Source organism: Orcinus orca, chromosome 11 (genome assembly GCF_937001465.1).
Source record: "Orcinus orca chromosome 11, mOrcOrc1.1, whole genome shotgun sequence".
Taxonomy (NCBI): Eukaryota; Metazoa; Chordata; class Mammalia; order Artiodactyla; family Delphinidae; genus Orcinus; species Orcinus orca.
Genome location: NC_064569.1, coordinates 41,095,764 through 41,118,812, shown reverse-complemented (window position 1 = coordinate 41,118,812; position 23,049 = coordinate 41,095,764). Strand labels below are relative to the sequence as shown.

The 23,049-nt window shown below is 42.2% G+C and overlaps 1 protein-coding gene across 5 annotated transcripts in view; it reads left to right on the top strand.

The window, feature by feature from the left end:
• SLC11A2 (solute carrier family 11 member 2) overlaps positions 1 to 22,613 on the top strand; it is a 51,532-nt gene extending 28,919 nt beyond the window's left edge. For 3 of the 5 annotated variants that reach the window (XM_049694119.1, XM_049694117.1, XM_049694118.1), the window contains exons 2-18: positions 2,228 to 2,299; positions 3,766 to 3,917; positions 4,475 to 4,600; positions 5,035 to 5,154; positions 6,631 to 6,737; positions 7,261 to 7,331; positions 7,439 to 7,506; positions 8,892 to 9,047; positions 9,908 to 10,066; positions 10,899 to 10,985; positions 11,875 to 11,994; positions 12,149 to 12,298; positions 12,862 to 12,935; positions 13,775 to 13,928; positions 15,754 to 15,807; positions 19,297 to 19,329; positions 21,933 to 22,613. In XM_049694119.1, the coding sequence (XP_049550076.1) occupies positions 2,266 to 2,299; positions 3,766 to 3,917; positions 4,475 to 4,600; positions 5,035 to 5,154; positions 6,631 to 6,737; positions 7,261 to 7,331; positions 7,439 to 7,506; positions 8,892 to 9,047; positions 9,908 to 10,066; positions 10,899 to 10,985; positions 11,875 to 11,994; positions 12,149 to 12,298; positions 12,862 to 12,935; positions 13,775 to 13,928; positions 15,754 to 15,807; positions 19,297 to 19,329; positions 21,933 to 22,013 (1,746 nt within the window). In that variant the 5' untranslated portion in view covers positions 2,228 to 2,265 and the 3' untranslated portion in view covers positions 22,014 to 22,613. Of the gene's footprint in view, positions 1 to 482; positions 893 to 2,227; positions 2,300 to 3,765; positions 3,918 to 4,474; positions 4,601 to 5,034; positions 5,155 to 6,630; positions 6,738 to 7,260; positions 7,332 to 7,438; positions 7,507 to 8,891; positions 9,048 to 9,907; positions 10,067 to 10,898; positions 10,986 to 11,874; positions 11,995 to 12,148; positions 12,299 to 12,861; positions 12,936 to 13,774; positions 13,929 to 15,753; positions 15,808 to 19,296; positions 19,330 to 21,932 lie in introns of those variants that run through there. The other 2 variants (XM_049694120.1, XM_004274325.3) reach the window with 2 other exon arrangements.
• The last annotated feature ends 436 nt before the right edge of the window (positions 22,614 to 23,049 follow it).

Below are 23,049 nucleotides of genomic sequence, written 5' to 3'. Positions count from 1 at the left end.
CATCAGTACAAAAGTAATCTAATTGAATCGGTTCTTCGTGAGTAGGGCTGCAATTAGAAACTTGAGTTATTCTTAATAATAATATAATGTTAGTATTCTTTTAAAAAATAACCACTGTTAATGCTTTTTTGCACTTCTTCCTATTTTAATTAATTAATTTATTTATTGGCTGCAATGTGCAGCTTACAGGATCTCAGTTCCCCAACCAGGGGTTGAACCCGGGCCACAGCAGTGAAAGCCTAGAATCCTAACCACTAGGCCACCAGAGAACTCCCAATAATAATATTCTTTTTTTTGGCGGGGACCGGGGGAGGATGGTGCTCTGTGTGGCTTGTGGGATCTTAGTTCCCTGACCAGGGATCGAACTTGCACCCTTGGCAGTGAAAGCACGGAGTCCTAACCATTGGACCACCAGGGAATTCCCAATAATATATATATATTTTAAAATATTTATTTATTTATTTGGCTATGCTGGGTCTTAGTTGCAGCACGCGGGATCTTCATTGCAGCATGTGGGATCTTTTAGTTGCGGCATGCGAGATCTAGTTCCCTGACCAGGGATCGAACACAGGCCCGCTGCGTTGGGAGCGTGTAGTCTTAACCATTGGACCACCAGGGAAGTCCTCCCAGTAATATTCTTCATAATAATGTTCTCAGAGCTGATTGAAGTATAAGGAAGTTGCCTCATATCAAATAGCCCAAGACTTTCCCTGTAAGAGCCATAGTCCCAGATCTGATTTGTGGTTTCCAGTTTATTGTGTGTTATCCTGGCTTCTTAGAATGATATGTAAAATAAAAGTAAAAAGGCTCTGAGTGGGGCCTAGGAGCTGTGCTGTGATTGGAATCCAAGTGGCACCGCTACTGAGTGGTCGGATATGTAAATCCCATTTAGGTGAGGTGCTATTGTAACTGGCTGAAAGAGGGGTTGGATTTAGTCAGTAGTTTTGGGATCTGTTGGCGAAACCATCTGGTGGCTCAAACTCTGATAGGAAGGACGTTACTATTGTTCATTATAACAAGATACTTGATATTGGTGACTATAGACATGAAAGATTATGTTTTCCAAATTAGCAAGTGGTGATATGTTTTACATTCCAGAAGATAGATGAAACCTAAAACCCCCTTCAGGTCTTAATTCTGTAATTTTGCAAAATATGTATAGAATATGTCGATAGACTATCAAAGAAAGTAGAGCACTGTTCAAATAGGGGCAATAAAGGTACAATAGTGGGAAAAGATTAATTAGTAAAAGTTAGCTAAGGGGAGGCTTCATCACTTTTTCAGTAGGATAGTTGTTATTGGAATCTAAGGGGGGGCAGTTAACAATTAATACTGCTTACCTTTCCCTTTCTAAATTTGGAATCAACTGAGAAATAGATTCCTTAATCAGTAGATCAAAATTTTACAAAATCAGCCTTATTGGTGGGGTTGACTGGAGAATATGCCATAGATCTGTGGCCCAATGGGCTTACTAATATCCCCCTGCCCCCCAGTTAAACTTAACCCAATAGGATGCTGGACATCTGGGATACCCCCTTACGCCAGCCCCGCCTCAGGCTGCTTATTGCTGAGGGAGAGAAGTGCAGGCATGCTGCCTTGTCCTCCTGGTGCCTCAGCTCTCATTAGTTTCTTCTCCCAGTTGTTGAAGTGTTGGGGAATGAGACCTGAAACCTTACAGCTGAAGTCTCTCTTCAGGGAAATGTGAGGCTGGGAAATAGTGACCCTCTACTTGTACTACCAGTGTGCTGGTGAGGTGCTTCCCCTTCCCCTGTTCCAGAAAATTGAAACAAGAGCTTAAATTGTTAGTTAGATCAAAGAGAGTTATAGATCTCTGTCCTTAAAAACTCATCAAAATGCGGGGGGGGGGGGTCAGTCTTTTAAATATTTGGGTTAATCTGGAGGCAGAGACTGGGTAATTGCCTAGCAGCCTCTCTGTAGATGCTTATTAAAAACTATTTGCCCACTTCCCTGAAATACCTTTTGCTTCAGTTTGGTTTTGAAGTCTTGCCAGCAAAAACATGATTAAAACTTTTACATTTTTTATTAAATATCTCTTAATCATATTCTGAAAACTGTAATTATTTTCAAGGTTATCTAATTCAATAGAACAATTATTCTTTTAACATTGTAAGGGTTCAGTCATACAGAGTAACAGAATGCTGGTTCTGAACTTGTTGGTTTTAGTTTGTTCTTGCTAATTCCTCTCCCTCTCTTTTCTCCTTTCCAGAATCTTATTCTAAGAACTCAGACACTCAGGTATCCACCATGGTGTTGGGTCCTGAGCAGAAGATGCCAGATGGTAATTTACAGCTTTGTGTTATTGTCTAATTTTTATTTGGAATTAGGCTTAAGCCAGTAACAGAAATTTACCATATTGTCCTTCTTGTCTTCCGTTCCAACAAAAATTGTCCCCACCTCCTCTCCCCCAGCCAACAATATCATCATGGAGACCTGCTCCATTCAGAGGTCACCACCTGGTAACTTAGGCTGTAAATGAAAATGGATTTATAACCACAGAGACTTGCCTCATATCTTACTTCCAGTTTTGAGATGAGCCAAGATTAGCTACAAGTTTGGTTTCTATAGCAGTAATGCTTGTAAAGGCAGTATTATTTGCAGACCTGGCATAAAACCTCTAGAGTGCTTTGTCTGCTCATGGCGCTTCAGATATGCATGGAACAGTAAAATACTGAGCCAGCACCTAATAGTGTATTTAATGAGACTTCTTAAGTGCTTTGACTAATTCTTCCTGATTCTAAATTTCTCCTTTAGAATTTCCATTCCTTTTCTGTACATTTCCTCCTCAGATCAGGGCCACTTAAGGTGAAGTGGATCAGTTCCCTATAGAAAGAAAGCTTTTGTTTTTCTGATTGGATGTTGCAAAGGTTTCTTGGAAACCTTGAGATTAGAGCTTTGTGGTTAAAAATAGCCATTTGAAGGCTACAGCAAACTGGGCTTTGTATTAGCCCTTTTCTCCCAGACCCTCCCCCTCCCTGCTTTTAAAATTAACTGCAAAGTGTAGGATTTAAGGAAACACTGACGATTAATCTGAGATGAGCCCTCCTATCAGGAGGGTGATACCTCCCTCCCAAGCTCTTCGCTGCAGGCCTTAGTCAGGAGGGTTCCTGTTTGGTGGTTTCCCTGCAGCTTCAGATTTTAGCCTGAAATGTGGCAGGAGTTTGCAATTTACACATTTTTGGAGAAGCCTGATGGAGGTATAATGGCCAAGGATGATTCTTTGAGTAAGTCCTAACCAAATAATGGGGGGCAGGGAGGAGGAGAGAGGGGAGGGTCCCACTAGACTGACCTATTTCCTTCTAAAAGTTAGGATTTTAGGTTACCAGTGGGACTAGTCTGGGGATGTTATTCAATACATTGAGCCCTAGACATCACTGTTTTTAGAAGAAAATGAAATGGTTCTAAAAATTGGCAAATGGGGATAGAAGTGTGAAAGTAGGGGGAAATCATTGTGGGATTCATGCTGAAAACTGATGTAGAGCTGAGTGACGGGCACAGGGGTGAGAGGGAGCTTTTTTATCATAAGCGTTTTTGTACTTCTCAAATTTTCAGCCATGTGAACATATTGCCTATTCAAAAATTAATTTATTAAAAATATAAATAAAAATAAAGTACTAGAAATTGAGAGAGTCAGGTTCATCTTGTGCATTTAGGTATTAAAAAGATTTAATACCAGCATTTCGAAGGATGAGCTGTTAGTGTATTTTGTTCACTTTAATCCATTTCTTCTCAAACCTGTTAATTCAGAAGATGCTTCTGGAGACCACGGGGATTCTGCCAGTCTTGGGGCCATCAACCCTGCCTACAGTAACTCCTCTCTTCCACAGTCCCCCGGGGGGCACTCAGAGGACGCTTTCACCACGTACTTTGATGAGAAGATCGCCATTCCTCAGGAGGAGGTTAGTGACAGGTCCTTGGAGGAAAACATTATTATCTAGGGACAACCTATGAGTGGCAAGTCTGCTGGACAACTCCAGACCAACAGCTTCAGGTCTAATTCTGGCACGCAGTCTCTGAAGACTGAATTTTTGTAATCAGGGTAAACAGAAACTGATAAGGAAACTGAGGGCCTTGAAAAACCCATTGCCAAGTTGGACTAGTGAGCATTTTTTCACCAAGAAAGTATGAATTCCATGTTCCCTTTTTTACAGTGCCTTTTGTCCTATTTGGGTAGTGGTTGTGCACAGAGGTACTGATATTATTGCTTGGGTTTTAGAATGAAAGGCTGTTGGAAAGAGCAGGTAAGAGAAGGCCTCTTACTTGGACAGAGAGGTGGCCAGCTTATTGATGAGAAGTGGATAAGATGGACGTGAAACTTGGGCACACCCAGTATCCAACTTCCTAAATGTTCTTATGAAGCTAATATTGCTGCTTTATATGTGACAAAATAATAGATAAAATAGATCAGCAGTTTGGAGGTGATAATCATTTTGACCTGTTTTCCTCTCTTGTACAGTACTCTTGTTTTAGCTTTCGTAAACTCTGGGCTTTCACGGGACCGGGATTTCTTATGAGCATTGCCTACCTGGATCCAGGAAACATTGAATCTGATTTGCAGTCTGGAGCAGTGGCTGGATTTAAGGTGAACATCGAGTCCTACCCCTTTCCCGTTTAAACACACATAGCACACCACATCCTTTTCCTCTACTCTTTCTGTTGGATATGAACCTCAGCGGCTACATGCTGATACTTGATTGGCTGTGACACTTCAGCGAAAAGTACTTTTCCATCTGTTTTTAAATTTTATTTTATCCACATAGATGGTTTTTTATTTTATTTTACCCACATAGTTTCCTTGAACACAGGAGAAACTGCAGATGGGAGAAACTAAGGCTCAGAAAGGTGCAAGGTGACCTAGCAGGTTCTGTGCAGAACATGATGCAGAACTCAGGTCATTTGATTCCTGACCGGGGCTCTTTCCTGAACGTAGTGTTTCCCATTCACATTGCCAAACAACCAAACAAAAAAATCCCAGTTATCTAATGAGTGTAATGGTGGGATTTTGTTCTTCTCTAGTTGCTCTGGGTTCTTCTGATGGCCACCATCGTGGGGCTCCTGCTCCAGCGCCTTGCAGCTAGACTGGGAGTGGTCACTGGGCTGCATCTTGCTGAAATGTGTCACCGTCAGTATCCCAGGGTGAGCAGTGTTTGTCTGTTACTCATATCATAGGTGACTCTGTGTCTGGCAACCTGTGCTGGCCCCCTTGTATACTGAAATAGTGGAGGATGTAGGGATCCGTGGCCCTGAGGACTGGGAATCCCAAGGGAAATTCTATAGCCCCTCTCGCGGCTGACCCATGTTTCTGTGCTCCTTCAAAATCTAACATGAGATTCACATTTCCCAGAAAGTTTCCTTAGAAAAATTCTGTTTGAGTAAACATTTACCTTGCACTCTGCCTTTTGGTACCTAGCAGTGCCCAGTTCACAAAGGGGCAGGGGTATTCTGTCTAAGCACTTTCATTCATACATCCATAGTACTCCATCGCTTTGCATTATGCATATTTTCTTTTTTGTTTGTCTTTGCCATAAATTTGAAGAAAGTGAGTTTTTTCCTTTTGCTGCAAATTATATTACACAGGATCTTTGGATTTGTTAATAATGATTTTTCAGTTACCTTGACCCTGGAGTTTACACTGTCCTCTGTAGTTTCCTTCTGGATATTTTGAACCTTTCTTGCTGCTACCTAAGGCAGGAATGGATGGACCCAATGTCTGGAAGACAGCTTTAAACTGGCCTGATCTTTAGATAAGTACTCATCTACCTGTTTGTCCTAAATGTTTAATCTCCTTTCCTGGCTGTGAGAAAGTATCCTTACCTGGTTTTTTTTTTTTCTTTCTTTTTCTTTTTCTTATATGCTTCTCAAAAAAACAAAACAAAACAAAAAAACCCCTTGATAATTTATAATTTCTTTTAGCTTCTCTTTCTTCATGTATCTTAGCAGTTGTTTTTTGTGACATATTTTTTGGGTAGTAGGTACCTGGAGGTGTTTTTTTTTTTTTTCCCTGGCCTCAGTGAGCCAGCACTACTTAATTGCTTTCTGCTGGATTATTTGACCAGATTAATTCCCAGATTTTGTTATAGGACACCCAATTCCAACCACTTTGCCCCGAGTCCCTTTGCATATTTGTCTTTTTTACTTGCTTGTGCATTACTACATTAAGGATGACTCTAACCTTTTCATGCTTGTTTTGTCTCTTCAGCTATGGTCAGGATAGATATTTTCTTCTGCAGCATTTCTGTTCTCTCCTGAACAATATTTTGACCATCTTAGCATCCTCATTTTCCCCTAAGACTTTTAGGATTGTTTTCAGGCAAAAAATTAAGTGGAAATAATGGATGGAAATTCCATTCTTCTGTCAAGTGGAAAGGAATGAGAAAAAAATTGGAGTCAGCCGCTGCCCTGACCTTGACTCACAGGCTCTGCCACATAGAAGCAGTCTGGTCTTCTCCAGCAAGGGGCCAAGTGGAGCTGAGTTCTGGTACTTTATCTCTAGACCGAAAGCTTTTAAAGGACTCTTTATGGATCAGTGCCAAAATGTGAATTCCAAACTATGGGGGAAAGTTCTTAGAAATGATTAATTAGAACCATATCTTTCTGCTGTTTGGTGTTTAGGTTCCACGAATTATCCTGTGGCTGATGGTGGAGTTGGCTATCGTTGGCTCAGATATGCAAGAAGTTATTGGCTCCGCCATTGCCATCAATCTCCTCTCTGCAGGAAGGTGAGGGGGTTTTTCTCTAGAAAGTAATCAATGTTTTGCTAGACTTCCAAGCAAGTGTAAAAACAAAAACCCAACTCATTTTCAATTTTCAAGATTCAACTCAAGTATCAATACTTTTTCTGTGGAACCTTTCTGGAACCACCTTCTTCTCTCTTGGCAAATGTAGGTTCTGTATCTTCCATGTTCTTATGTTGGGTCATGAGACCCAACACACCCTTTATTATCCAGGGTGTGGCAGTGGGTATTACAATTAATTTGTATGTCAGTTTATCCCACTAGACAAGTGAGCTTGAGAGATAAGACCCATACTTTTCAGCTTTGTATCCTGGTTGTCTGAAATAGTAGACAAAGTTGAATGAATGAGTTACTTTACTTGGTGCTGTGCCTGGCCTCCTGCCACTGTTCCCTTTTCCCTAAGTCCTTGCTTCTCCAAGTGTTGTATAGCTGGAGAGCTGTTGGGAAGAGAGTGTTTCTCAATGTTTCTTTTCTTTCCTTTAATCTCCATTTCTTATCTCTGACCTAGGGTCCCGCTATGGGGTGGAGTTCTTATCACCATTGCAGATACCTTTGTATTTCTCTTTTTGGACAAATATGGTAAGCAGAGTGGGAAGGGAGGGGTCAGTCAAAGGAGCTGCTTTCCATCACATGGCTGATGGGGGAGTCTGCCTTCCGTGAGCTCACTGCTGCATTTTCTCCCTTAGGCTTACGGAAGCTAGAAGCATTTTTTGGTTTTCTCATCACTATTATGGCCCTCACATTTGGATACGAGGCAAGTGTTACAGGCTGTTCATTAGCTTTTTAAAACAATTTTTTTTCCTTTTATTATAAAAGACAGTATTTGTTAACAAAAAGCCAAATTCAGTCCTGAGCAAATTTGGAAGGAATAAGAGGTAGCAAAGACTAGTGTCCAGGAAGGCCTGCAGGGACTCCTAGGTCAAAAATGATTAGAATTTCCAGGACTTTCCAGACTAGACTCCCTGGTTCCAAGTTGGCCATCCCAACAACAGAACAGCCTTGGAGAGGGTTAAGGAAGGGATTGCAGGGTTATTCTTGGCTGTTACCTTAGAGGGATTCTGTTTTTGTTCATCCTGGTTGATAATAACTGCAGCTTGGACTTTCTCTGTAATGCAGCAGTTAATGAACTATGGGGGATACAGTGCATGTTTCCCGGTTTGTCCCCCAACCCAGATACTCCATTGGGTTAACCCTAACCCTACTGTTATATGCACCTACAGTAATAGCACCTTTCTATATCCAATTGTTATAAACTGATTTCTGCTTATTGACCTAGCTAAACTTTTTTTTTTTAAATTAATTTATTTATGGCTGCGTTGGATCTTCATTGCTGCACATGGGCTTTCTCTAGTTGCGGCGAGCAGGGGCTACTCTTCATTGCGGTGCGCGGGCTTCTTACTGTGGTGGCTTCTCTTGTTGCAGAGCACGGGCTCTAGGCACATGGGCTTCAGTAGTCGTGGCATGCGGGCTCAGTAGTTGTGGCGCATAGGCTTAGTTGCTCCACGGCAGGTAGGATCTTCCTGGACCAGTGCTCGAACCCGTGTCCCCTGCATTGGCAGGTGGATTCTTAACCACTGTGCCACCAGGGAAGTTCCTGGCTTAGCAAACTTTTAAAAATGCATCTACTCTGAGTAGATGATACAGCTTGGTCTAAGGCTTCCAAGAGAAATGCCAAACCAGGAAAAAGTGTGTATGAGAAGTGTCTCTGAATGAGTCTCAGCAGACGCTAGTGGCAAACATAAGTGATTTTTACATACATAGGTGAACACAGCAGCATGATTAGCGTGGGTAATCAAGAATTGACTCTCTATTCTTGGGTGTGTCTCACAGGAGTTACTGTGAAGCTAATATCAATAAGGCCCTTAGTAGCCATTTTATTTCTTTAGAGTATTAATTACATTCTCTACACATCTATTTTGTTTATCTAAAATATGATGGGAAATATCTGGATACCCCAGTCCTAAATTCTCTGACCTTGTACTGCTTGGTTTTTTTGGATGGTTCTGTATTCCTCATTTCCTATGTAGCTGTTGATGAAGGGGTTTAAGGAGTAAAGGTTGCAGAGTGTTCCCTAGCACTGTGTTACTGCCCTGGTCTCATATTCCAGTAAAGGCTAATAGCTGTTCGGTTGGTATGTAGTATGTTACAGTGAAACCCAGCCAGATCCAGGTCCTCAAAGGCATGTTCCTGCCATCCTGTTCAGGCTGTCGTACCCCACAGATCGAGCAGGCTGTGGGCATCGTGGGTGCTGTTATCATGCCACACAACATGTACCTGCATTCTGCTTTAGTCAAGGTAAGCAAAACCCATATCTCAGTGGCCTGTGTAGTTCATGGGATCTTTTCCTTTGGTTGCAAGGGACACACACTTAGTTTACAACTGTTAGAGCCCCGAAGGAGCAAGATGTTTTTCCACAGTTGGACTCCACACACTTGGACTCTGTTTTAATCACCAAGGTGACCAGAGATAACTGACCCCATAAAGAAGGGACTAAAGTCCTTCTTAAAAGGTCTGAAGGTGCACCGTGTCTCTTGTGTTTAAATCTCAAAAGCCTGAGTGGCCTCGTGGAGGTCAGGAGGAAAGAGCCCAACCTGGCTTTTACCAGTCAGTCCAACACAATAGTTTGCTGGGCGATTTCAGAGACCTTTGTAATTAAGGTTATCTGCCCCTTAGGTCTGAAATCAGGTTGTTTTTGTAGGTCAGTGTTTTTTTGTTTTTTTTTTGCGGTACGCGGGCCTCTCACTGTTGTGGCCTCTCCCGTTGCGGAGCGCAGGCTCAGCGGCCATGGCTCACGGGCCCAGCCGCTCCGCGGCATGTGGGATCTTCCCGGACTGGGGCACGAACCTGTGTCCCCTGCATTGGCAGGCAGACTCTCAACCACTGTGCCACCAGGGAAGCCCAGGTCAGTGGCTCTTGCAGCCACAGTAACTGAGAGCTCAGCAGTCACTCGGTCACTTTTCCGTTTGGGGATGTGTGGTATCATCAAAGGGTCATGGAGTTCTTACTCAGTGAACCAGGATGTAGGCGGAGTCTCACATTTCATGTGGTTAGTTGTTTGCCCTCTAGGTCTTTCAGCTGACTCCAAACTCATGAAATATTACAAGGAAACTTGTTCCAACTAGTCAAAAAAATGACCGTTGCTGTTATCTCTCTAGTCCAGACAGGTAGACCGAGCCAATAAGGAGGAAGTTCGGGAAGCCAATAAGTACTTTTTCATTGAATCCTGCATTGCTCTTTTTGTTTCCTTTATCATCAACGTCTTTGTCGTCTCAGTCTTTGCTGAAGCATTTTTTGAGAAAACCAACGAGCAGGTGGTGAGTAAGCCAGGGTCCTGGGTGGTAGTGAATGTGAGGGTAAAGAGGAGGCTGGATTGGGGTAGGAAAAGGTGACAGTGACTTAGAGCTCAGGGGAAATAGATCTCAAGCCTCAATGCTGCTCCCTAAACCACTGCACTAGTCGTGGGTTACAGTCTGGGGGCTGTGACCAAGCCTAGACCCATCTTCCCAAGCTTTTGACAGGGAAGGGAGCTTGCCTCAGACAAAGATTGCCTCATGCTATTATTAGTGGCTTCACGCCTATTTGACTCTTTGTTATCCCCTTTTGTTTCCTGCTACCCAACTACTAGCCACTTGCCAGTTCTGCCATTTGGTGGTGACAGGTTGGGCGGAGCCAACAAACAGAAAACAGAAACTGTGGCTACATAGACTATCTTGTCCTTTTGAATTCTCTGTCATCTTGATTCCTGATTGCCTATCTAGTTTTGATCACTACTTTCTTATCTATAGGACCTCTGACTCCTGGCTCTGCTTTGACTAAGGACTCCCTATTCTGGGTGTCCTATCATATCTGAAGCCCCCTTAAGGGCCCTCGCCTCCTGTCATCATTTAAAATGACCCCGCATTTGTGTATTACCATGCACACTCTAACTCAGTAAATGTTTTTGAAGGCATGGGGGTGTAGAAAGATTACGGAGGAAGACCTCAAGTGACACTGCAGCCCGTCTCTGCCCTTATCACAACCTGTGTCCAGTGTCTTGCCTCCAGCATCCATCTCTTGGGTGACCTGTGTATAATCTGTAGGAGAGGGCTTCTTGTCTGGGTGCTGGCCTCAGAAGTAAAAGTTGTTCCTCAACTGCTTTGGTTCCAGGTTGAAGCCTGTAGAAGTATCAGCAGCCCCCATACTCACCTTTTTCCTGACGATAACTCAACACTGGCTGTGGACATCTACAAAGGGGTAAACCTATTCAGATTTCTGATCTTCGCTCCTGAATCAATATTCTTAGCATAGTATCTGGTCTTTTCTGTGGGTTCACTTCAGAGCTCAGCATATCTTCTCCGGAGTGTGTTTTTTTCAGAGGTCCAGATGCTGGACAAGCCTTTTGGGTTACGTGGAAGGGAATAGAAGATCAGCTGAAAAGATGAATTGTATCAGCAATTCCCAAACTTGTGTTCATAGTATATTGTTCTATAGGACGTTAATTGGGGTGACTAAAGAAAGTGTTCCTGGGAATTCCCTGGTGGTCCTGGTGGTCCAGTGGTCAGGACTCCGTGCTCTCACTGCCGAGGGCCTGGCTTCAATCCCTGTTCAGGGAACTAAGATCCCGTAAGCCGCATGGGGCAGCCAAAAGAAGAAAAGAAAGTGTTCCAAGTAAAGTGGTGGTCTTTACTGGGGCCTCTCTGTCCCTTTTATGCTGGTTACATTGTGAACCTCCAAGAGTAGAATATATAGTATGTAGCATTTGCAAAATTTATTTGAGCTCTCTCTTCATTCCTGTTACCATCTTGCAGAATAGGGTGTTAAGGAATTTAATTTGGGAAGTGTTGTGGACTTTTTTTTTTTTAATAGTTAAGATATAGGTTGAGGATAAAGGCTTTAGGAGCCTAGAGAAGAGAAGGGACTAGGCTGAGGAGAAATAAAGGTCCCTCCAGCAGAATTTAGGTTGAAAGCCTCTAGAATGAGGTCAGGACCTAAGTCTAGCTTCTGTTACAGTGCCCAGCACAGCACTTGGTATAGGTAGGTGCGTAGCCAGGAAGAGGGAGAAATGTCGCAGAGGAGTGCTGTTTGGAGTGTTGTCTCAGGTGGTCTTTGACACAAACATATCTTTCTCCCTTGCCTCCCCCAGGGTGTTGTGCTGGGGTGTTACTTCGGGCCTGCTGCACTCTACATCTGGGCAGTGGGGATCCTGGCTGCAGGACAGAGCTCCACCATGACAGGAACCTACTCTGGCCAGTTTGTCATGGAGGTACCTGCTGTTTGGACTGGGATAGACTAGAGGAGGAGGACATTGCCCTTTTGTTACTTCTTAATCCCATGTATCTAAGGTCTTCCTGAACCTCCCCAGACCTTTTCCTGTGTCCTATTCCATACATTCATCCTGCTTCTGTGTTTCCTTCTAGGGATTCCTGAACCTAAAGTGGTCACGCTTTGCCCGAGTGATTCTGACCCGCTCCATTGCCATCATCCCCACTCTGCTTGTTGCCGTCTTCCAAGATGTAGAGCATCTGACAGGGATGAATGACTTCCTGAATGTTCTTCAGAGCTTACAAGTGAGGAGGGAGCTGGGGAAACTCACATCCCATTGAGTCAGGCAGCATTTTATATTGCCCTTAGTTACCAAGCCTAGTGCTGCGTGCTGGGGAAAATTCAGAGGAAGAAAGAGGCACAGTCTTGGTCTATAGCAAATGCATATGAAATCCCTGGCATCTAAAAGGCTTTTAGAAAGGGCTGGGTTTTTCAGCTTGGTTTTTTTTTTGAATGGGAATTATAAGCTATAATCACACATAGAACACAAAACTATTGTTCGTTAATCCAAGCAAACATTAAATAACGTATAGGACACTGCTAGATTTTGTGGAGATTAAGAAGACAAGGCAGATACAAATTTTGTATCTGACACTGTGTACAAGACACTATGATCATAATTGATGCTAGGTTAATGACACCTCTACAGATTTCCACATAATGCTCCAGCATGTTGGAATGATAGGAATAATTTCTCATGGAGTAGATGAGACAGGGTCTGTGTTTCCCTTTTGCTAACAGTGCTACTCTCTGGGGTGATACAAGGACCCCCAGTGGCCCTATCTGATCTTAGTTTTTTCTTTTCCAGCTTCCCTTTGCTCTCATACCCATCCTCACGTTTACGAGCTTGCGGCCGGTAATGAGTGAATTTGCCAATGGACTGTGAGTGTACTTCTTTTAGTTCCCCAAATATATATGGGGGAAGGGTATCTTCATCAAACAGGCCAGTCAGAAAATAAGTCATAGGGGAACTATATGCTTTGAGAGGTGATTGCTAAAGCTGCCCCCTCGGTCTTTGACTTAGAAAATGGAGACTGTGAATGTAACAAAGGAGGGCAAGCACAGTTTTCATTTCTGGGGGAAATTTTTCGGCTTTTAGGGCTTTAACTCTTTAGCTTCAGCCACTTAAGTTTAAAGCCCCTTAATTCCGTGTTAAATGATCTTGATGAGAAGGGCATAAGCTAATACCTTTTATATACATCTTTAAAGGACATGGTTTATTTGAAATGACTTGTTACATCTCTAGGGACTCATGACTTTTTGCATTTTCAGGGACTTTAATAATAGGGATTATTTGATAGTGTTTTTTTTTTTTTTTTTTGGTACGCGGGCCTCTCACTGTTGTGGCCTCTCCCGTTGCGGAGCACAGGCTCCGGATGCGCAGGCTCAGTGGCCATGGCTCACGGGCCTAGCCGCTCTGCGGCACGTGGGATCCTCCTGGACCGGGGCACGAACCCGTGTCTCCTGCATCGGCAGGTGGACTCTCAACCATTGCACCACCAGGGAAGCCCTGATAGTGTTTTTTTCCCCTCTTTCTCCCTATCATTATGTAACTATCATTATGTAACAGATTAGGCTCATTTAACCTAAGAACCACTTTTCAGTTCATTTTGAAATGCCTCTTAACTCCTGTCCTGTGTACCCCAAAAGACACAGTGTCTTTTTATGTTTGTGGACAGGTTGGGCTATTCCACCAATAATTGTGCTGTTTCTTTTTACAGAGGCTGGAGGATCGCAGGCGGTATCTTGGTCCTTATCGTCTGTTCCATCAACATGTACTTTGTCGTGGTTTATGTCCAGGACCTAGGGCATGTGACATTGTATGTGGTGGCTGCTGTGGTCAGCATAGCTTATCTGAGCTTTGTGTTTTACTTGGTAAGTCCATTTGGGAGGGGGCAGGGGCATATAGGTATCAGGGTGGTCGAGGTGTGGCTAGCACTCAGAAATGAAAGGACCTGAAAGAGTCGTTAAACCAGCTGTGATTAAACAATATTTTTAACCATAAAATCTACCTTGGTTCCTAAGAGCTATCATTTTTCTATTTCTGTCACTTCTGTCTGGTTTCCATTCTTAATAATTCCTAACAAGAGAGTGTAGTATGTTTGAAGAACTAAAAGAAGATCAGCAGTATAGAAAGTAGAGAGTGGTACGAGATGGAATTGGAGAAGGGAGCTGTGGAGTGTGATTTCAAATCTTTGGAGAGCAGCACATGTGGGTTCACAGCCCTGCCCAGCTCTACTACTTAATAGCTATCCAATAAGGACATAATTAAATAGTGATATTCTCTCATTGAGTTATTCTAGAGTTATTTTAAAGTGATGGTTATAAAATATAGCTACATAGAAAAGGAATGCAAAATTGTGTATACCTAGGTAATCAAAAAAAATTTCAAAAGTCCAGAGTAAATTATGTAAAAATCGTAATAGTTGTTGTCTTAGGCTGGTGGGATTATGGAAATATTCTTTTCTCTATTTTCCACATCTTCTGTAACATTACTTATATTAATGAAAAGCAGCTATAGCAACAACAAATCCACCTCCCTATTCTACACAGGTTTCTCTGAAAAACACAGGAGTTAAGGATTAGGGACAGCAGACTTCATACCATGTCTGCTACAGAGAATGGCAGGGATGGAGGGTGGAAACCCACTGCTCATCTTTATAACACTTACCTAGTCCCCATGCCAATGTCTGCTACAGGTTATGTACTTGATTGAGAAAATCATTTTAGTGAATATTGAAAAATTATGCCCTGGTTGGATATATCCCTTCTTTTTTCCTCCCCAGTAAACCATGGGCACTCTAAGATTATGCTGACCATAATATAGGGACTTATTCCAAGGAAACCCAAGTAACTGAGTATGTCCTTGACAGAAACTGTTTTAAAAATTTGCTATAGAACTTAAGGGAATCCTTCCTTCGTGCAAATTGGTTATGAAGGTGCCGAGTTCTCAGTCAGCCTGAGACTATTGAGATTGTTGAAGACCCATTTTTAAAAATAAATTTATTTATTTGTTTGTTTGTTTATGGCTGCATTGGGTCTTCGTTGCTATGCGCGGGCTTTCTCTAGTTGTGGCGAGCGGTGGCTACTCTCCGTCGTGGTGCGCGGGCTTCTCATTGTGGTGGCTTCTCTTGTTGTGGAGCACGGGCTCTAGGTGTGCAGGCTTCAGTAGCTGTGGTATGAGGGCTCAGTATTTGTGGCTCCTGGGCTCTAGAGCGCAGACTCAGTAGTTGTGGTGCACGGGCTTAGTTGCTCCACGACATGTGGGACCTTCCCGGACCAGGGATCAAACCCATGTCCCCTGTATTTGCAGGCGGATTCTCAACCACTGTACCACCAGGGAAGTCCCTGAAGACCCATTTTTAAGGCTTAGGGCTGATTCTAGAGTGAATTACTACTGTTTAGCTCAAAAACGTATACTTATAGAGCAGCTCAGGAGACTATAGCAGTTGTATTAGCCAATCAGTCATTCCCCCTATCGTGAGGAATGGGGTAGGACTGAAGAAAAGTGGTCTTCAGGGAACTCTCCCAGTCAGCTAAAAGAAACAAACCAAACACAAAGCAGTAGGAACAGAGGGAACCCAGTATTGAAAATAGTATGGCAAAAGAGGTGTGTATCTGAGCAGTGCAATGTGGGCAGTCATGGGTAAGAGGGCTCTTCGGAGAGGTCGGTGAATGATGACTGTATTTTCTCTTTCAGGGTTGGCAATGTTTGATTGCACTGGGCATGTCCTTCCTGGACTGTGGGCACACGGTAAGCACCTCTAAAGTCCTGCTGACCGAAGGAGCCACCGGTGGCTGTACTAAGTAAACACTGGGTCAGTCTGTCTGTCTTCCGCAGGTAGCCATCAGAGCCAGTGCGTTGCTATGGTTTACTGTGTGAACATAGCCAAAAGTATGTGCTGTTGCACAGACTGCATTTAGGACTCAACTGTTTGTTGGGAAAGGCTTTTGCATATGTGTTTGAAAGAAGCCATTATTTTTCTTCCTGACCTCCTAACCTGGGAACTGGATTAGGTAGGGTCCTTGAAAAGCTGACATCTGCTGCTCTCAAACAACACTAAACTCTTTAACTGCCCAAGGGCCAGCTTGTTGTATCGTTTTGAGAGATTATCATCTATGCATGATTTTTTTTTTTTTTTTTTTTTTTTTTTTGCGGTACGCGGGCCTATCACTATTGTAGCCTCTCCCATTGCGGAGCACAGGCTCCGGACGCGCAGGCTCAGCAGCCGTGGCTCACGGGCCTAGCCGCTCCGCGGCATGTGGTATCTTTCCGGACCGGGGCATGAACCTGTGTCCCCCGCATCGGCAGGCGGACTCTCAACCTCTGCGCCACCAGGGAAGCCCTATGCATGATTCTTAACAAGACTGACTATATGTTAAAAAAACATATTTGGAAAATGCAGTAAATTTTTCATGATACAAATTACAGAATGGGTATGCAAGTTTTGTTTATCAAAAGATAATGGATTTTAAAAGGCTGAGAAATACTTTCCTTATGCATACCCTTTGAATTATTTTAATTATAAAAAAATAAAATCTCAACTAGAGTGGTTTGATCCATTTGAAATATAAAATTACGAGATATCTACCTCTATCAGGTTCAGGATTCTCTTAACTTGTTTTCACTTTAAATTTCTCTGGATGTTAAGAGGGGTGAGAAAGCATAAAGAAGATGGTAAATGGACAGATAGCAAAACTCACCTGTAGGTGGTGGTTACTCATCTCATTTGAAAATCACTTTGATGATTTTCCTCAGAGACTGAAAGCTTATCGAAATTTTCTTGGGAGTCCTAATTTTAATAACTTTCATGTTAGTACCAAGCTTTCCTGACGGTATTTCTTCTTGAGCACTTAGAGTCATGAAACCTTCACCTTCCTCCTTCAGGAGGGTAGTGATAGAAAGAGATGGTAGCGCTTATGCACTGATGTTCTCATGAGACTTTGGGGTGAGGAGAAAAACTTGAAAGAAGAAGAGCCATCTGTTTTATTCCTAAAAGCCACCTTCTACCAGAATCGTCACCTTTTTCTGAAGCATGCCCAAGACGACTTGCAAGGCAATCTCGGGAGCTCTGGATCTAACGGTTGCAAAGCTCGCTCGCTCTCAGCAAGTCCTTAGGTATCACTATGGTTACAAAGTTCTCTCAGCAGGGTTGTGCTGGGCTACCTCTCTTCAGCCATTCCCTCTGAGGGAAAAACTTTGAGACCAGATGGTGGAGCTCTGGAATCAGAGGAGATGGGTCCCTTCAGCATGCAGCTGCTGCTCTTCAGCCACTTCTGACATTTTCACATGTGGAGCCTGAGACTATGTGATTATCTCAAACAAAATCACATTTGTCTGATGGAGATAAATAATCAAGTCTTTTATAGCCACTGACTTGGAGAGAACAGTAATGGGAATGGCATTGAAGGACTTCTCATTTTTGGTATTTTTCTTCTGGAGTCCTTGTTGATTGATGTTCTCTGTTCACCTGAGCCCCTAAAGGCATTATTGCCGATACTTTGTACACAGTTAAAAGCATAGACTGAATGGACTGTCTTTTATATGGCATTAAGGGTAAACTACTATGTTTCACTGACCTTACCTTTATCTCAGCCCCTCCAGTGATAGAGCGCAGGATCATGAGAGACAAATTTCCCTAACTGTCCCTCCTCATATCCCTCCCTCTCCCCTACCATCATTCCCCAAACTGACATAAGACCATACTGAAGATATCGGGGACTGACATCTTAAGCTCTCATCTGGCTGCTGTAGGTGAGGGCCACATTGACAAAATTCTTTGTAAAGACACTACAGTAACATTTACCTTTGCCCCCAGTCTGGGTGAGTCCAGTCAGTCTCAGATTCACAAATATTTAGAAGCCCAGGTAAAAGCTGCTAGTTTTCTTTGAAAAGTTATATATATGACTTGCAATGATGGAAAATTTCTTCCCAGTTAAATGACAGTTTATATCTGTGTGTGTGTAGTAGTATTCAGTGTTAAAAACACTCCCATACTGTATTCCATTTGATCCTTTCAGATAGAAAGTGTACTTTCCAGTCAGCCAGTACTTTGGGTACAATAAACAATGTTTAGGACTGAAGTCTTCCAGTGCCAGCATGTGCAGTATGTTTGTGTGGAATGTTTAAGGGTATACAATTGTATTTTATGTAAACTGGTCCTTGTTCTACATAAATGTGGCATGAAATAATTGTGCTGCTACAGCATACTGGGAATTAACAGGGATGGGAAAGAGCTGCAGTTTGGCTCCTGTGAGGTCCTGCTAGTGGTTTTAGGAGTGATTGCAGCAAGTTTTTAGTGATCATTCAACAATATGTAAACTTGGTTTGTAATTAAAAAGTTTTTTTTCCTTTTTCCAATTTGGTTTCCTGGGTATTTTTTTAACTTTGAAAATACTTTATTAATGGGGCGTCAACCACTTTGAAATACTGAAACATCAACTACCACCTGGAATGACATACTAAACTCACACTGTTAGTGATTTTTCTCTTTAGAAGAGAGAGAGAAATACAGTTGATCTCTGGACAACCCGGGGTTGGGGCACTGACCCTCCATGGAATAAAAAATCTGTGTAAAATTTATAGTTGGGCTTTCATGTTTATAGTTGGCCCTTCATGTCCAGTGTTCCTCCGAATCTGCGGTTCCGCGTTCTCAGATTCAACCTGCCTGGGGTCATGTAGTACTGTAGTATTTACCACTGGGGAAAAAATCCATGTATGAGTGGACTCACGCAGTTCAAATTTATGTCGTTCAAGGCTCAACATAGGTTTAGTTCCCAGAAGACTTGATGAATTGCAGACACCAAACACTAATTTCTATTACCCATTTAGTCAGATAGTTTTGCCATTGCTAAAGGTTACATCATTACCATATTTAAAGTTGAAAAAACATTGTCATCTGGCCTTTTTCTGCTCTAAGCTGAACATTTTTCTATCTGTAGTCTTGTTTCACCATTGAGGTCTTTTATATTCTGTATATGCTACCAAAAAAACAGTATGAGTATTTGAAAAGTATGAGTATTTGAAAAGAGAAACCAAAATTGTTTAGGTTAAAAATGAAAGCATTTTGGCAGACCTGATATAAATGGAAATATTGGCACCGTTTAATAGAAACAAAGACAGAGCCCAGACACAGTAAACTACTAGCCTTGTCACCAAACACATGGCAGGAAAATCTAAGTCAGCACTTAATTTGTCTCAAGGGTGTCACTAGAACTTCATTTTCCCTTTCTCTGTTGCAAGCTTTCCCTGTCTGTCTTACAGGAGCTGAATACTGTAAGTAACACCATAGAAGTTATCTGGCAATTTTGTTCTCCATGTTGTCCTTCCTCATTTAGCTCTCCCTTCTAACTTTGTTTCTGTTTAAATCTTACTTTTTTTTTTTTGCCTTGCTGCGTGGCTTACGGGGTCTCACTGCGTGGCTCCACTCGGGCCCATGGCAGTGAAAGCCCTGAATCCTAACCACTAGGCCACCAGGGAACTCTTTACTTTGGATTTAATTTCAGAACTAAAATCGGATGCATAACAATTTGAAGATCCTGATCTGAGTTATTTCCTTTAGCTCTGCCCTCTGGAGTGCTTTCTGTTCCTTCCTTGGATAGGACCAGTGCATCCAAATGTGTCACCTTCTCTTGGCACCTTGGCTTTTGAATGTTAAAAATGACTAACACACTGCTATGTGCTAGCCGGGGTCTTTGCACTCATACTATCTCATGTAATTCTTATAACAAGAGGATCAGCCTCTATATAGATAAGGCAACTGAAAGACCAAAAAGTAAAATAATACATCACTAAAAAGTGGGCAATTGGCATTTGAACTTGAGTAGCTTAATTCCAGAGCCCACATCATCATTACCAGTCATGCTATATAATATATAGTATACACTTCATGCGCAGTTAAGACCCCAAGCTTTGGTGTTTAGCAGCTCCAAGAACAGCAACATATCAAAGATACTTTGCTTGATACTCTGATGAGTGCTAGAATATGGTTTAGATCAAGAGCTGCCAGCTGGTAGGCTAATTTTGTTTGGCCTGTGCTAAATTTTAAAAAGTACCTGAATGCTTTTTCAGGTAGATGTGGAAAATGGGCAGGGCCCTCTATGATCCTACCCCAGCCATAACTAAGGACTAATAGTTTATTCATTTGCATACCTCTCTGCCCTTGAAAGGTTTAGCCAATTCCTGTGCAATTTACCCCATTTCTTCGTGCCTCCAAGCAATATGACAAACTTCTCCAGTGAAGGAGTGCTCTCTGCTAAGTCATCTAAGTGATACAACCTGGAGGTCATGGGACTAAAAATGCAACCCTTGCTTTCTACATAATGAAGAAGCCCACCACCTTAGCTCACTTGAGAAAAGACTGCAGTGAATTGTCAGTGTATCTGACAATCGCTCTTGGTTACTAAAGCTTGAGTCATAAACCTTAAAGTGAGTAAGCAAGCTGAAGTCTGAAGTCCCGTTGTTCTGCCCTAAGGCCAGTGTGACTCAGTAATTTCCTAGCCCACTAGTTGAGAATAGTTTTATCTTGGGCTCCATTTGGTTTCATCTTCACACAGTCATCACAAGCTTGTGAGGTATACAGGGCAATTTGTAATGTGTTAAAAAATTATTGAAGACTGGAACTTCCCTGGTGGTCCAGTGGTTAAGACTCCGCACTTCCATTGCAGGGGGCGCAGGTTCTATCCCTGGTTGGGGAACTAAGATCCCGCATGCTGTGTGGCACAGCAATTACTGAAGACTAACATGAGATAGCTTATTAACGTACTTGACATTTTCAAATGTAGCGTTTATTCCCATTTTACAAATAAGTAGGATAAGGCTCCAGAAAGATACATGACTTGCTCAAGGTCATAGGAAGGGGCAGAGTTGGAGCTTGACCCCAACTCCAGTTCCTTTTCCACTATATAATAGAAACATTTTCTTTCTATGAATTTATAGTGTGCATTCGGCATCCTGGGCACTCATGATTTCATTTAATTCTTATAACAAAAGGATCAGCCTCTATGCAGGTGAGGCAACTGATAGCCCAAAAAGAGTTTGTTGTTGACAAGGGGCAACAACATTCCTAACACCCCAAGTAATAACAGTAGCGCTAAAAGGAGACTCAGTGATTGTCCCATGGTGAATTCGGAGGAGAGAAAAAGTAAGATACAACTTCACAGATGCCAACACAAACCATCTGGATTCAGGTCTCCAGGGGTGGGTCTGACAATGTGTTTTAAAAGCAGCTGAAGTGATTCTAATTCAGCCTGATAAACGTTTGGGACCCGTAGCTCATCTCTTCTCTTGGTACATGCCATTTTGTTTTTTTAATGAAAGGCTTTGCTTTGCTCATGTGCCAAAGGATAATAGGGCCCAGATAATAGGGTCAGGATTTAGATTATTTGCAATTTTATTTCTTTTTTTTTTGGCCGTGCTGGGCAGCTTGTGGGATCTTAGTTCCCCGACCAGGGGTTGAACCTGCGCTCTCAGCAGTAAAAGCCTGGAGTCCTAACCATTGGGCAGCCAGAAAATTCCCTGAATTTTATTTCTAACACACTTGGTATTAAAGTACAAAAGCTCGCAGTGCGTTTGCTCTTAATATCCTGATCAGAAACAATCATCCTGAGGCAGAGTGTGTCGCAAGGATAGTCAAAGTGCAAATTTTCCTGAGGGCATTCGGTACCATCTCAATCTTTAACTATTTCGGCTCCTAGCAATTATTTTATATACAATAAACCATTCATGTATCTGTAAGCCATTTCTTTTCTGAAATGAAAGTCTATATAGAACTGAAAAAAGACCTACATTGACATGCTGATTATAGGTACTTAAATGCCAAATTCAATATTTAAATACTTGCAAATCAGTCTAACCCTTTTCCATCTTTTTGTCCTCAGTACCTACGTCTGGGATTGACAGTTCAGCCTGAACTCTACCTTCTGAACACCGTGGATGCTGACTCACTTGTGTCTAGATGACTGACAGCCTGAGAGACTCTATAAGACCCACTTTCTCTTAGTCCTTTTGTGCCAAGTGTCCTGTTAACGTATCTCTGTTAGTTCAGTGGTGAGTTTTGTTCAACCATTTTGAGCAGAAGGCAAAGATTTCCTCATGGGACGGGTGTTAAAAGCTGACAGCTTTAAGTGTAGGTCAGAGACCCGGAGAGTCCTGCAACTGCCAGAGTTAAATTTTTAGCCCGTGATGGTCACACACCCCTATGGGCTTGTGTCTCGACTTCTGGAATTTAAAATATATATATGTGTGTATGTTTAGGTAAACCTGAACATATCAGTTTGGGTAGAGTTTTAAGGTTATATAAAAATGATAGATCTTTTGTATTTTTTTAACAAATGTTGCTCAGATAAATCAGGTATTTATTTTGTCTGGATCGCAAGTGACAAAGGAAAAGGAGCATTGTTCTTTTTCAGAGTGAACTGGTCAAGCTGACTTACTTTTAAAGTGATACTTGACTATAGCCAGTTAAATTTCACTTTGATTTTTATTGACCGAACCTTGGTGACTACTGATTCTAGCACATCATTTCCAAAGAAAACACTTCTTCTATTTGGCATGTTTAATCCTGGTTGTCGGTGTGCTTTGTGATTGTTATTTTCTTTGTTGCTTTTCTTGAGTTTTTTCCAGAGATATGATGGTATTTTCCAAAGAGCTTAACGCCTACGAACAGGAGCCAGAAATCACACTGAAACCAATGATCAGTTTTCCCTGCTGCATTGTAACTCAGCCCATTCTAGCATTTAAGTTGTAGGTATAAAAAGAATTCTAACATTTAACTTTGTAAGTCCCAACAGAAGATAATGGAGGTATTAGTTTTCTTTCTGATGTGTGTATAGTCCCACCATGTCTTTTCTTCCCACTTTTCCCATTAACACTCCAAACACCATTTCTAGGTCCAAAGTCTATTTCCCGGAGTGGCTAATATTTCTAACGCTGACTCTCCTAGGGAATGCTAAGCGTTTTAAGTTATATATACCAAGTATAATAGTATGAGATGAG